Source organism: Monodelphis domestica, chromosome 2 (assembly GCF_027887165.1).
Source record: "Monodelphis domestica isolate mMonDom1 chromosome 2, mMonDom1.pri, whole genome shotgun sequence".
NCBI classification, from domain to species: Eukaryota; Metazoa; Chordata; class Mammalia; order Didelphimorphia; family Didelphidae; genus Monodelphis; species Monodelphis domestica.
This window is the reverse complement of record NC_077228.1, coordinates 466640547-466655935: the sequence shown is the minus strand read 5'-3', so window position 1 is coordinate 466655935 and position 15389 is coordinate 466640547. Positions and strand designations below refer to the sequence as shown.

General features: G+C 37.8%; 1 protein-coding gene across 3 annotated transcripts in view; it reads right to left on the bottom strand.

The window, feature by feature from the left end:
• Window positions 1–15389, bottom strand: part of LOC103099412 (putative ferric-chelate reductase 1) — an 85402-nt gene that overhangs the window by 42236 nt on the left and 27777 nt on the right. For all 3 annotated transcript variants that reach the window (XM_056819124.1, XM_056819123.1, XM_056819125.1), the window contains one exon: window positions 10558–10649. In XM_056819124.1, coding sequence (XP_056675102.1) covers window positions 10558–10649 — 92 coding nt within the window. The remainder of the gene's footprint in view (window positions 1–10557; window positions 10650–15389) is intronic.

The window sequence follows — 15389 nt, the reverse complement described above, 5'->3', positions numbered from 1 at the left end:
TCCATGCTTGAGGTTACAACATTAAGAGATTGATTTATAGTATATGAAGGAAGAAAAATAGACCAAAAATGCAGGAAAATAATCTGTCCTTGTAAACACCAAAGAAAATTACTGAAAGAATATTCATAACCAATTAACAAGAGTGTATGTCTACTTTCCTCATCTACAGAAATTTTTTTGAGAATAATCTATATTCATATCAAGAATATCTTAGATGAAAAGAGAAAACAGTTTGGCCTTAATAAGTAGTTTTTAGATAATTCTTTCACACTTGCATAATTGAATTAAAGATATAAAAAACAGAAGATACCATTAGGCTTATTTTTGACTGTAAAAATAATTTGATTTTATACAACAAAATGCCACCTTACAGGTTATATTTCAACAACCTGCCTCCCATACAGACATCAAAATTATGTAAGATTCCTTGAAAGATACAAAGAACCTTGTTTGACAAGCTTATGATTATTAATATCATGTACAGAATTTAACAGGAAGATGTATGCTTGTCAAAAGTATTCCCCTCCCGTCATGGAGGGGATTTAGTATATATTCAAGTTGAAGAGATATTCCCTCTAAAGTGGCTACACCCATAAGATTCTCCTGCTCATAGGTAACATTTTCTTGGTTTCATGTCTAGCAGTGGTGGTATACTTTTAGAAGTTTGTGAGGGTAGAATATTTTTGGATGAGGAAGAAATATAGTTACTCCTTGGTTGCCTCACTACTATCTATTTTCACTCCTAATTAATCATAGAAGACCCAGATATCTGTATCGACTCAATCAAATGTAAACTAGGTGTGAAAACATTTTTAATAAATTTCAAAGGCTCAGAGGGGGGTTGTGTAATTGCATGAAATCAGATGATGCCACCTGTTTAGGCCTTCTATAACTAATAATGTAGACTCACACCCTTACTGGACAACCAATCTATAGAGCTAAGCCTTCACAACATAATATATTTTGGGGGCAACTGAGTAGCTCAGTAGATTGAGAGCCAGCCCTAGAGATGGGAGGTCCTAGATTCAAAGCTAGCTTCATATATTTCCTAGCTATGTGACCCTGGGCAAGTCACTTGACCCCCATTGCCTAGCCCTTACCACTTTTCTGCCTACCAATACATAGTATTGATTCCAAGATGGAAGATAAGGGTTTAAAAAAAATCAATATATATTTCATTTAGTTTTATAATATAAAATTTATAACATAAATATAATATGGTGTTTTTATTTATATAAAATATATAAATATGGCATATCTATAAAACACAAATATATAAAAATGTATATCTATCTATATCTTAGACACTATAAATTGACATTTAAAAAAATCTAGCCCACTCTTCCCCCTCTTTAAATTGAACCCAACTTATGTATTTGCAGGATTTAAGACATATCAATATTTTATACATTATATCAAATATATTTTAGATGCAGACGTTTTATCTATACTATCTATATTTATCTTAGACACTATACATGGAGAAATGGGTTCAATTAAAAAGAGACTAGGCTGGATTTTTTTCAAGAATCAAGTAGCAAAGTGGACATAAAACAGGATAAGCACAATCTAGTCATTCTAACCAAAAGTGTACAAAGCCTGGCCTTTAATATAAAGTACAAATTAGGCTGCAAGAATGAGCCAACAAACCAAACAAGAACATCACAATAAAAATCTATTTTAGTGTCAGGTTGCCTAGATAGCAATTATAACCAGTGTGTGTGTGGGAGGGGTGTCATTGCAATCCTCCTCTAGAGGATTCCCATGATTATTCAAATAGGTTAATTTCCTTTACATTTTTCATCTATCAGTACTTAATTAAATGCCACTAGATATTGTTCTCTAATTGTTTCATGTATGTACATAATATTTCCTTAGGGTAAAAGTTCTTGAGGGAGAAGAAACAATTTATTTGACTTTTTGAGGGAATGATTTTTATTTATTTGTTTATTTTTAAAATCCCTATTTATTCAAAGGGTCAGATCCCCATCTCCAGGACCACCTCTCCATTCACTGAACCACCTAGTTTCCCCTAGGGTTGGGGCATTATTAAGTATTAAGTACTCATTTAGCAAAGTTGCAGGATACAAAATAAACCCACATAAATCATCAGCTTTTCTATATATCTCCAACACAGCTCAGCAGCAAGAACTAGAAAGAGAAATCCCATTCAAAATCACCTTAGACAAAATAAAATACCTAGGAATCTATCTCCCAAGACAAACACAGGAACTATATGAACACAACTACAAAACACTCGCCACACAACTAAAACTAGACTTGAACAATTGGAAAAACATTAACTGCTCATGGATAGGACGAGCCAATATAATAAAAATGACCATCCTACCCAAACTTATTTATCTATTTAGTGCCATACCCATTGAACTACCAAAATACTTCTTCACTGATTTAGAAAAAACCATAACAAAGTTCATTTGGAAGAACAAAAGATCAAGGATATCCAGGGAAATAATGAAAAAAAACACATATGATGGGGGCCTTGCAGTCCCAGACCTCAAACTATATTACAAAGCAGCAGTCATCAAAACAATTTGGTACTGGCTAAGAAACAGAAAGGAAGATCAGTGGAATAGACTGGGGGAAAACGACCTTAGCAAGACAGTATACGATAAACCCAAAGATCCCAGCTTTTGGGACAAAAATCCACTATTCGATAAAAACTGCTGGGAAAATTGGAAGACAGTGTGGGAGAGACTAGGAATAGATCAACACCTCACACCCTACACCAAGATAAATTCAAAATGGGTGAGTGACTTAAACATAAAGAAGGAAACCATAAGTAAATTGGGTAAACACAGAATAGTATACATGTCAGACCTTTGGGAGGGGAAAGGCTTTAAAACCAAGCAAGATATAGAAAGAATCACAAAATGTAAAATAAATAATTTTGACTACATCAAACTAAAAAGCTTTTGTACAAACAAAACCAATATAACTAAAATCAGAAGGGAAACAACAAATTGGGAAAAAATCTTCATAGAAACCTCTGACAAAGGTTTAATTACTCATATTTATAATGAGCTAAATCAATTGTACAAAAAATCAAGCCATTCTCCAATTGATAAATGGGCAAGGGACATGGATAGGCAGTTCTCAGATAAAGAAATCAAAACTATTAACAAGCACATGAAGAAGTGTTCTACATCTCTTATAATCAGAGAGATGCAAATCAAAACAACTCTGAGGTATCACCTCACACCTAGCAGATTGGCTAACATAACAGCAAAGGAAAGTAATGAATGCTGGAGGGGATGTGGCAAAGTAGGGACATTAATTCATTGCTGGTGGAGTTGTGAACTGATCCAACCATTCTGGAGGGCAATTTGGAACTATGCCCAAAGGGCGACAAAAGAATATCTACCCTTTGACCCAGCCATAGCACTGCTGGGTCTGTACCCCAAAGAGATAATGGACACAAAGACTTGTACAAAAATATTCATAGCTGCGCTCTTTGTGGTGGCCCAAAACTGGAAAACGAGGGGATGCCCATCAATTGGGGAATGGCTGAACAAACTGTGGTATATGTTGGTGATGGAATACTATTGTGCTCAAAGGAATAATAAAGTGGAGAAGTTCCATGGAGACTGGAACAACCTCCAGGAAGTGATGCAGAGCGAGAGGAGCAGAACCAGGAGAACATTGTACACAGAGACTAATACACTGTGGTATAATCGAACGTAATGGACTTCTCCATTAGGGGCGGTGTAATGTCCCTGAACAACTTTCAGGGATCCAGGAGAAAAAAAACACCATTCATAAGCAAAGGATAAACTATGGGAGTGGAAACACCGAGAAAAAGCAACTGCCTGAATACAGAGGTTGAGGGGACATGACAGAGAATAGACTTTAAATGAACACTCTAATGCAAATACTATCAACAAAGCAATGGGTTCAAATCAAGAAAACATCTAATGCCCAGTGGACTTACGCGTCGGCTATGGGGGGTGGGGGGGAGGAAAAGAAAATGATCTATGTCTTTAACGAATAATGCTTGGAAATGATCAAATAAAATATATTAAAAAAAAAAAAGTATTAAGTACTCAGTAGTGCCAGCAAATTGTTCTTAAAGTGACCTATGAGGTGGGACTTCCGGTTAAGATGGCGGCTTAGAGAAAGCTGAAGTTCAGATCTCCGGAAAACCCTTCCCGACCGATCTCAAACTAGAAGCTCCTAAGGCGCCGAAATTCAAAACGATCAACAGCACAGACCCTGGGAACCCTCCTCCTGGACCTGGACCCGGTTCAAAAGGTACGGCTCCCCTTAAAAGCTAGAACCCGAGATCCCTCGGACCTCAGGGGTAGGAGCGCAGAGTCCAAGGCTCCCGGAAGCGGCAGCCGCGCCGGGCTCAGAGAGCAGGGTCTGAGGAACAACAACCCTCAGGGTCTTCTACCCAAGTCCCAGTCCGGGTGAAAGTTACTGCCTGGGGCTTCCGCTGCAGAGAGCCGGTAGGTCCGGGTGAAAGTTACTGCCTGGGGCCTCCGCTGCAAAGAGCTGGTCGGTCCGGGTGAAAGTTACTGCCTGGGGCCTCCGCTGCAGAGAGCTGGTCAAAACAACAGCAACCCTCAGGGCGGGCAAGACAGCCTCACGGGCTGGATCCTGCTATCCAAGTCTCAGTGAAAGTCTGTGCTCTCGGAGCTTGGGGAAGCGGCAGCCCATCCCCCCGCAGGCCGACGAAACAGCCTCACGGCCAGGGATTCTGAAGGCAACTTCCGGAAATCGAGCCAGGGGGAGAGTGTGGCCTCGTGGTCCGACCCTTCCATTCCAGTTCCAGTGAGGCATATTCAGTTTAACCCAGGGAACGCTCATAGAACCAACATCTGCCCAGGACTAAAGCCACTGATCACCAGACAAAGACAAGAAAAGCCAATCCTCCACGTTCAGAGATGACAAATTCCACAGAAGCACAGAAGCCCCAAAATACCAAGAAAAATAAGAAGAAAGGGGCGACTCTGGACACATTCTATGGAGCCAAAATACAAAATACAGAGCAGATAGAAGAAGATATACAAGAAAATTCTCCAAAATCTTCCAAAGGAAATAGAAACTCTCCACAAACCCATGAAGAATTTGAATCAGAAAGGACCAAAAAGATGGAAGCCCTCTGGGAGGAAAAGTGGGAAATGATGCAAAAGAAATTCACGCATCTACAAAACCAGTTTGACCAAACTGTAAAAGAAAACCAGGCTTTAAAGCAAGAACTAATAAAGCAAAGCCAAAACACCAAGAAATTAGAAGAGAACATAAAATATCTCACCGACAAGGTGATAGATCTGGAAAACAGGGGGAGAAGAGAAAATTTAAGAATAATTGGACTCCCAGAAAAGCCAGAAATAAACACCAAACTGGACATGGTGATACAAGATATAATCAAAGAAAATTGCCCAGAGATTCTAGAACAAGGGGGCAATACATCCACTGACAGAACTCACAGAACACCTTCTACACTAAACCCCCAAAAGACAACTCCCAGGAATGTAATTGCCAAATTCCAAAGCTATCAAACAAAAGAAAAAATCCTACAGGAAGCCAGAAAAAGACAATTTAGATATAAAGGAATGCCAATCAGGATCACACAAGACCTTGCAAGTTCTACGCTGAATGATCGTAAGGCATGGAACATGATCTTCAGAAAGGCAAGAGAGCTGGGTCTCCAACCAAGAATCAGCTACCCAGCAAAACTGACTATATACTTCCAAGGGAGAGTATGGGCATTCAACAAAATAGAAGACTTCCAACTTTTTGCAAAGAAAAGACCAGAGCTCTGTGGAAAGTTTGATACCGAAAATCAAAGAGCAAGGAATACCTGAAAAGGTAAATATTAAGGAAAGGGGGAAAAATGTTATCTTCTTTTACTCAAACTCTCTTCTATAAGGACTACATTTATATCAACCTATGTATACTAATATGTGGGGAAAATGTAATGTATAAATAGGGGGTAAAGAAAGACCAAATAGAATAATGGTTCTCACACAAAGATTCACATGGGAAGGGGAGGGGAAGAAAACTCCTATAAGAAGGAGAGGAAGAGAGGGGGGGGGGTTACTTAAACCTCAATCTCAGGGAAATCAACTCTGAGAGGGAAAAACATCCAGATCCATTGGGATCTTGAATTCTATCTTACCCAACAAGGGTAAGGAGAAGGGAAAACCAAGGGGGGGAGGGGGAGAGGGAGAACAAAAAGGGAGGGAGAGAGAGGGGGGAGGGGGAGGGAACAAAAAGGGAGGGACTAAAAAGGGAAACATCAAGGGAGGGGACAAGGGGGACTGATTCAAAGTAAATCACTGGACTAAAAGGTAGAGCCGAAGAAGAAAAGGTTAGAATTAGGGAAGGCAATCAAAATGCCAGGGAGTCCACAAATGACAATCATAACTTTGAACGTGAATGGGATGAACTCACCCATAAAACGTAGACGAATAGCTGAATGGATTAGAATCCAAAACCCTACCATATGTTGTCTTCAAGAAACACACATGAGGCGGGTTGACACCCACAAGGTCAGAATTAAAGGATGGAGTAAGACCTTCTGGGCCTCAACTGATAGAAAGAAGGCAGGAGTGGTAATCATGATATCTGATAAAGCCAATGCAAAAATAGACCTGATCAAAAGGGATAGGGAAGGTAATTATATTTTGTTAAAAGGGACTCTAGACAATGAGGAAATATCATTAATCAACATGTATGCACCAAATAATATAGCACCCAAATTTCTAATGGAGAAACTAGGAGAATTGAAGGAAGAAATAGACAATAAAACCATACTAGTGGGAGACTTAAACCAACCATTATCAAATTTAGATAAATCAAATCAAAAAATAAATAAGAAAGAGGTAAAAGAAGTGAATGAAATCTTAGAAAAATTAGAATTAATAGACATATGGAGAAAAATAAATAGGGATAAAAAGGAATACACCTTCTTCTCAGCACCACATGGCACATTCACAAAAATTGACCATACATTAGGTCACAGAAACATAGCACACAAATGCAAAAAAGCAGAAATAATGAATGCAGCCTTCTCAGATCACAAGGCAATAAAAATAATGATTAGTAATGGTACATGGAAAACCAAATCTAAAACCAATTGGAAATTAAACAATATGATACTCCAAAACCGTTTAGTTAAAGAAGAAATCATAGAAACAATTAATAATTTCATCAAGGAAAATGACAATGGCGAAACATCCTTTCAAACCTTTTGGGATGCAGCCAAAGCGGTAATCAGAGGCAAATTCATATCCCTGAAAGCTCATATTAACAAACAAGGGAGAGCAGAGATCAATCAATTGGAAATGCAATTGAAAAAACTCGAAAGCGATCAAATTAAAAACCCCCAGCAGAAAACCAAATTAGAAATCCTAAAAATTAAGGGAGAAATTAATAAAATCGAAAGTGATAGAACTATTGATTTAATAAATAAGACAAGAAGCTGGTACTTTGAAAAAACAAACAAAATAGACAAAGTACTGGTCAATCTAATTAAAAAAAGGAAGGAAGAAAAGCAAATTCACAGCATTAAAGATGAAAAGGGGGACAGCACCTCCAATGAGGAGGAAATTAAGGCAATCATTAGAAATTACTTTGCCCAATTATATGGCAATAAATACACCAATTTAGGAGAAATGGATAAATATATACAAAAATACGAACTGCCTAGACTAACAGAAGAGGAAATAGAATTCTTAAATAATCCCATATCAGAAATTGAAATCCATCAAGCCATCAAAGAACTTCCTAAGAAAAAATCCCCAGGGCCTGATGGATTCACCTGTGAATTCTATCAAACATTCAGAGAACAATTAACCCCAATACTATACAAACTATTTGACATAATAAGCAAAGAGGGAGTTCTACCAAACTCCTTTTACGACACAAACATGGTACTGATTCCAAAACCAGGCAGGTCAAAAACAGAGAAAGAAAACTATAGACCAATCTCCCTAATGAATATAGATGCAAAAATTTTAAATAGGATACTAGCAAAAAGACTCCAGCAAGTGATCAGAAGGATCATTCACCATGATCAAGTAGGATTCATACCAGGGATGCAGGGCTGGTTCAACATTAGGAAAACCATCCACATAATTGACCACATCAACAAGCAAACTAGCAAGAACCACATGATTATCTCAATAGATGCAGAAAAAGCCTTTGATAAAATACAACACCCATTCCTATTAAAAACACTAGAAAGCATAGGAATAGAAGGGTCATTCCTAAAAATAATAAACAGTATATATCTAAAACCAACAGCTAATATCATCTGCAATGGGGATAAACTAGATGCATTCCCAATAAGATCAGGAGTGAAACAAGGATGCCCATTATCACCTCTACTATTTGACATTGTACTAGAAACACTAGCAGTAGCAATTAGAGAAGATAAAGAAATTGAAGGCATCAGAATAGGCAAGGAGGAGACCAAGTTATCACTCTTTGCGGATGACATGATGGTCTACTTAAAGAATCCTAGAGATTCAACCAAAAAGCTAATTGAAATAATCAACAACTTTAGCAAAGTTGCAGGATACAAAATAAACCCACATAAATCATCAGCTTTTCTATATATCTCCAACACAGCTCAGCAGCAAGAACTAGAAAGAGAAATCCCATTCAAAATCACCTTAGACAAAATAAAATACCTAGGAATCTATCTCCCAAGACAAACACAGGAACTATATGAACACAACTACAAAACACTCGCCACACAACTAAAACTAGACTTGAACAATTGGAAAAACATTAACTGCTCATGGATAGGACGAGCCAATATAATAAAAATGACCATCCTACCCAAACTTATTTATCTATTTAGTGCCATACCCATTGAACTACCAAAATACTTCTTCACTGATTTAGAAAAAACCATAACAAAGTTCATTTGGAAGAACAAAAGATCAAGGATATCCAGGGAAATAATGAAAAAAAACACATATGATGGGGGCCTTGCAGTCCCAGACCTCAAACTATATTACAAAGCAGCAGTCATCAAAACAATTTGGTACTGGCTAAGAAACAGAAAGGAAGATCAGTGGAATAGACTGGGGGAAAACGACCTCAGCAAGACAGTATACGATAAACCCAAAGATCCCAGCTTTTGGGACAAAAATCCACTATTCGATAAAAACTGCTGGGAAAATTGGAAGACAGTGTGGGAGAGACTAGGAATAGATCAACACCTCACACCCTACACCAAGATAAATTCAAAATGGGTGAGTGACTTAAACATAAAGAAGGAAACCATAAGTAAATTGGGTAAACACAGAATAGTATACATGTCAGACCTTTGGGAGGGGAAAGGCTTTAAAACCAAGCAAGATATAGAAAGAATCACAAAATGTAAAATAAATAATTTCGACTACATCAAACTAAAAAGCTTTTGTACAAACAAAACCAATATAACTAAAATCAGAAGGGAAACAACAAATTGGGAAAAAATCTTCATAGAAACCTCTGACAAAGGTTTAATTACTCATATTTATAATGAGCTAAATCAATTGTACAAAAAATCAAGCCATTCTCCAATTGATAAATGGGCAAGGGACATGGATAGGCAGTTCTCAGATAAAGAAATCAAAACTATTAACAAGCACATGAAGAAGTGTTCCACATCTCTTATAATCAGAGAGATGCAAATCAAAACAACTCTGAGGTATCACCTCACACCTAGCAGATTGGCTAACATAACAGCAGAGGAAAGTAATGAATGCTGGAGGGGATGTGGCAAAGTAGGGACATTAATTCATTGCTGGTGGAGTTGTGAACTGATCCAACCATTCTGGAGGGCAATTTGGAACTATGCCCAAAGGGCGACAAAAGAATATCTACCCTTTGACCCAGCCATAGCACTGCTGGATCTGTATCCCAAAGAGATAATGGACACAAAGACTTGTACAAAAATATTCATAGCTGCGCTCTTTGTGGTGGCCCAAAACTGGAAAACGAGGGGATGCCCATCAATTGGGGAATGGCTGAACAAACTGTGGTATATGTTGGTGATGGAATACTATTGTGCTCAAAGGAATAATAAAGTGGAGAAGTTCCATGGAGACTGGAACAACCTCCAGGAAGTGATGCAGAGCGAGAGGAGCAGAACCAGGAGAACATTGTACACAGAGACTAATACACTGTGGTATAATCGAACGTAATGGACTTCTACATTAGGGGCGGTGTAATGTCCCTGAACAACTTTCAGGGATCCAGGAGAAAAAAACACCATTCATAAGCAAAGGATAAACTATGGGAGTGGAAACACCGAGAAAAAGCAACTGCCTGAATACAGAGGTTGAGGGGACATGACAGAGGATAGACTTTAAATGAACACTCTAATGCAAATACTATCAACAAAGCAATGGGTTCAAATCAAGAAAACATCTAATGCCCAGTGGACTTACGCGTCGGCTATGGGGGGTGGGGGGGAGGAAAAGAAAATGATCTATGTCTTTAACGAATAATGCTTGGAAATGATCAAATAAAATATATTTAAAAAAAAAAAAGTGACCTATGAGAAAAATTCAAATTTATTTGTTAACATACCTGAACTGAATATTTCCACTTTCAGGAGGTGCTATCCAAGTTGTTTGGACTAACTTCTTATTATTGCTGTCCTTGTGACTTACCAAAGAGTTCTGTAATAAAACAAAGTCAACATAGACCAAAAAAAAGCAATGCAGATCTTCAAAAGATATTTCTCATATTCATGAGATCAGATGAATTTGCTAAATTTTAAGAATTTACTTTTGTCTATCAATACATGGTCCAGGGTATCAGGATCAAAGACTGCTCAATGTCTATGATTCTTTTTTCTAAAGATTTATGGGGGCATTGGAGCCCCCATATTATTATTATTAGAAAATATTAGAAAAACATATTATTAGAAAAACAATGACATATTTCTAGGTACTGATCTAGAATGCCAAATCTCAGAGCTTTCTTTTATTCATCTACAGACCACCTAAACAAGCTTTTAAAAAAGCTTTGTTTTTGTTTTTTAAACTCTTGCTTTACACCTTAGAATACTATGATTGGTTCTAAGGCAGAAGATTGATAAGGGTTAGGCAATGGGGGTCAAGTGACTTGCCCAGGGTCACACAGCTAGGAAATGTCTGAGGCCACACTTGAACCTAGGATCTCTCATCTCTAGGGCTGGCTCTCAATCCACTGAGCTACCCAGTTGCCCCCTTTTGATTTGTTTTTAAAGGTAATTTCAAAAACCTTAATGAAATTTCTTTCTTTAATATTTTATTTACATTTTTTATAAATTACATACATGTAATTTTTTTACCATTAAAAAAAAGTTTTGAATTTCAAATTCTTTTCCTTTCTGCCTCCTATGTCCCTTCCCTGAGAAAGCAAGCAATTTGACATAGATTATACATGTATAGTAATATAAAAGCATTCTATATTACTCATAAAAGAAAAAAACAAAGTACAAGCAATAGTCATGCCCTTCTAAGAATAGAGACACCCACAAGCAATGTTCATTGGTTAGGTCAACTAGGAAGCATCCCTTATTGGTAAAATAAATTATTTGGCCATGATTTAAGAGTCACTTGATAGATATGGGGGAGAGGATGTTTCCGGGGTGATGATGCATAAGAAAAGAAGGGGTGGTGATAGATAGTGTATGAGGTGTTAGGCAGTGCCCAGTTCTGAACCCAAGGTCAGGCACCATGATATATAAGAGTGGGCTGGGGGGGCATCTGGGTAGCTCGGTGGATTGAGAGCCAGACCTAGGGATGGGAGGTCCTGGGTTCAAATCTGGCCTCAGACACTTCCCATCTGTGTGACCCTGGGCAATGTAAACCTCAAAATTTCTTAGACTTATAAATGTTGGAAATTTCACCATTGGGAAATTTCATACTTGAAAAATTCCCTATTGATAGTAGGTCTTGGCTATTGGAATGTGAACCCCATTGGCATGAGAGTTTCCCCCTCCTACCTTCTTAAGATTACTTTAGGACAGAAACCTTTTGCTGAACAATGGAAAGGACTTTGACCTATGCTTAAGCATAGAACAGGAATTTCTTTGAGTCATGATTGATTTTAGAATTGATACAATGGAGATACTTGGAATCAATCTCCACCCTATTCAGTCCTAACAGGATTGAGTAAGGGCTGCAGCCTAGATCAAAATTTAATTATTCCAATCTCTACCCTACTCAGGTTAACAGGATTTAGAAAGGGCTGTAGCAAAGGAGCAAAGATTTAATCATTTGAAAATATGACCTTCAACAGACATGTGCAAAGCCTCTGGGCGGTCCTGGGTTAAGCTAGAGTCTCCATTGGCACAGGGAAATTGATGGACAGTGATTGGTAGATGTGAGAACTGAGGGGAGGCAACTTGGATGGTTTCCTTAAAGATCAGGGGGGTCTGAAGACTGGAGGTCAGTGAGGAGTTGGTCGGAGTGGTGGCAGTGTACTCTGAGAAGCTTGCTCTGAAGGAAGCTGAAGGTGGGGGCCCCTGAGACTGTTTCTCCATTTTGGTCACGTGAGTAATAGGGACTGATCTCTTTTCTTTGCCTCAGCTATCTAAGGGCTTGGGCCTTTTGGCCCAGCCTAAACAGAAGGGGTATTTAAGCCCTATTCCCTTCTCTCCCTTTTCCTCTCTCTCTATCTCTAATTCCTTTCTTCCTCCTATTGTAATTAAACTCCATAAAAGGTTGACTGCTGACTTGAGTTTTTCATTTAGGAATTACATAGCTGAATTCCTTGGCGACCTTAAATTAATATATATCAGTCTTTTAAAGTGATTCCCTTGTAACAGCAAGTCACTTAACTAACCCCCATTGCCTAGCCCTTACCACTATTCTGCCTTAGAACCAATATACAGTATTGAGTCCAAGGTGGAAGGTAAGGGTTTAAAAAAAAAAAAAGAGTGGGCTGGGCCCTAAATCAATGGCCAGGCATGGTGACATATTGTGGATCACAAGTTCAAGATCATAATTGAGCAACTTTGGAGGGTGGGGCAGACACTAAGGCCTATGCTAAAAGCAGTTTTACTTACTTTAAAACCTTAAAACTTATACTAAAATAACCACAAACCTACTTATTATATATATTACATGTGTTATATATGTACATATATAACATTAATTATCTTGTCTTAAGATCACAATTATTAATTTAAAACTATTGCTAACATCAACATATAATCCTCAATATAAAGGGGTAGGGGCTTTTCTCACTCAAAGAGTTATTTTTGGTTGTTTGTGGGGTGCAATTGGAGAATGAGGAAACTTTACACTTTACCCTGCCATCTTCCCACAATGCATATCTGATCATCATTTCTTATGGCACTGTAGTATACCATCACAAGTACATACTACAATTTGTTTAGCCACTTGCCAATTGATGAACATCTCCTTGATTTCCAGTTATTTGCCACCACAGAGAGCTGCTATAAATATTTTGGAGCATATAGGTTCTTTTTTTGTTTCCCCTAATATCTTTAGGAAATAGGATCAGCAATAATATATGTAGTTTTATAGTTTTCTGGGTATAATTCCAAATTGCTCTCCAAAATAATTAGATCAGTTTACAGTTCTACCAACAGTGTATTAGTGTCTCCACTTCTCCACATCCCCTTCAACCTTTGTTATTTTGCCCTTTGTCATTTTAGACAATCTTATGGGTGTGAGATGCTGCATCAGAATTGTTTTGGATGAATTTCCCTAAAAAGTAGTGATTTAGAGTATTTTTCCATATTTCTAAATATGGCTCAGATTTTTTCACCCCAAAACTATCTGTTTAAATCTTTTGCCTATTTATCAGTGTGAACAAGGAATTTTGCCAAAAACAAGGAAGACCTGCAAGTTTGAAGAAAATGTTTCTGGAGGAGCAAATGGAGCATTCAGATTTTGCAGGGGACGGGAGAGTTCCAGGAAGATTCAAAAAGAAAACTGTTGGCCAGAGAGGGTTCTGGTCAGTCTTCTTCTTATCTAAGATTCTGGGAAAGAGCTAGATGAGAGAGATACTCTTCTCAAACTTTTTTTTGCCTGGCTAAGCTGAATGAAAGTTTCTTGCCCTAAATTAAAATTTCCCTTAGGGGAACTCAAAGCTATATTCCTTGAAGAGTTTTTGATCCCACCATCAAAAGTGGCCATAGGAAATAGCAGGGATCTCCCTGTTTTCCCTCTACCCTCTCTTCTTTCCTTTCAAGAAAATAAATTAGATAATTTAAATTACAGCAGAACTGTCTCGAAGTCTATGTAATAGGAGGATTTTCAAATTCACCAAAAGAAGAAGGCTGTGAGAGGCTGACTTATCCTCTGGTCTGGACTGAATGACTTCATTAAAGCTGTCCAGCTTAGTGGAGGAAAAGGGAAGGTGTTATGCAGAACTCAGTCCTGAAATCAGTTGTTTTTCTGATCCCATCATCTTTCAAGCCACACACCCCCATTACATCAGTTGGGCAATGGCTCTTATGCCCAGAAATTTAACAAAGTTCCTTCTTCTTTTTTTTATCTCTTTAGGTTACAGACCTGGTAATGGTATTGTTGAGTAAAAGAGTATACATAGTTTTATAGTCCTTTGAACATATTTCCTTCCTTCCTTCCTTCCTTCCTTCCTTCCTTCCTTCCTTCCTTCCTTCCTTCCTTCCTTCCTTCCTTCCTTCCTTCCTTCCTTCCTCCTTCCTTCCTTCCTTCCTTCCTTCCTTCCTTCCTTCCTTCCTTCCTTCCTTCCTTCCTTCCTTCCTTCCTTCCTTCCTTCCTTCCTTCCTTCCTTCCTTCCTTCCTTCCTTCCTTCCTTCCTTCCTTCCTTCCTTCCTTCTTAGGTTTTATTGCCTCTGGGTAACCTAAAGACATATCTTAAATACTTAAGATCTCCAATATTTATCCTTTTATGCAATGACATATTCATTCTTTTTATTTCATGTTCCATATACATCTATGATTGCATGCTTTTCTTTTTCCATAATTACATGAAAAGACAATTTTTGCCATTTTTTCCTAAAAATTTGAATTCTAAATATTCTCCCTCACTCCCCTACCCATCCCTGCGATAGTAAGCAATTTGATGTAGATTATACATGTGATATCATGCAAAATATACTTTCATATTAGTGATATTTTAGAAGATGACACAGAAAAAAACATGAAGAAAAATAAAATAGTATGCTCGATTTACATATAGCCTCCATTTGTTGTTTGTAGTTAGATAACATTTTTCATCTTGAGTCCTTGGGGATTGTCTTAGATTATTGTATTACAAAGACTATCTAAGTCATTCACAATTGTTCATTGCTGTTACTAAATACATACATTGTCCTCCTGGTTCTATTCACTTCACTCTGCATCAGTTCATTCAAGTCCTTTCAGGTTTTCCTGAAATCATGCTGTTCATTATTTCTTAAAGATCAATAGTAT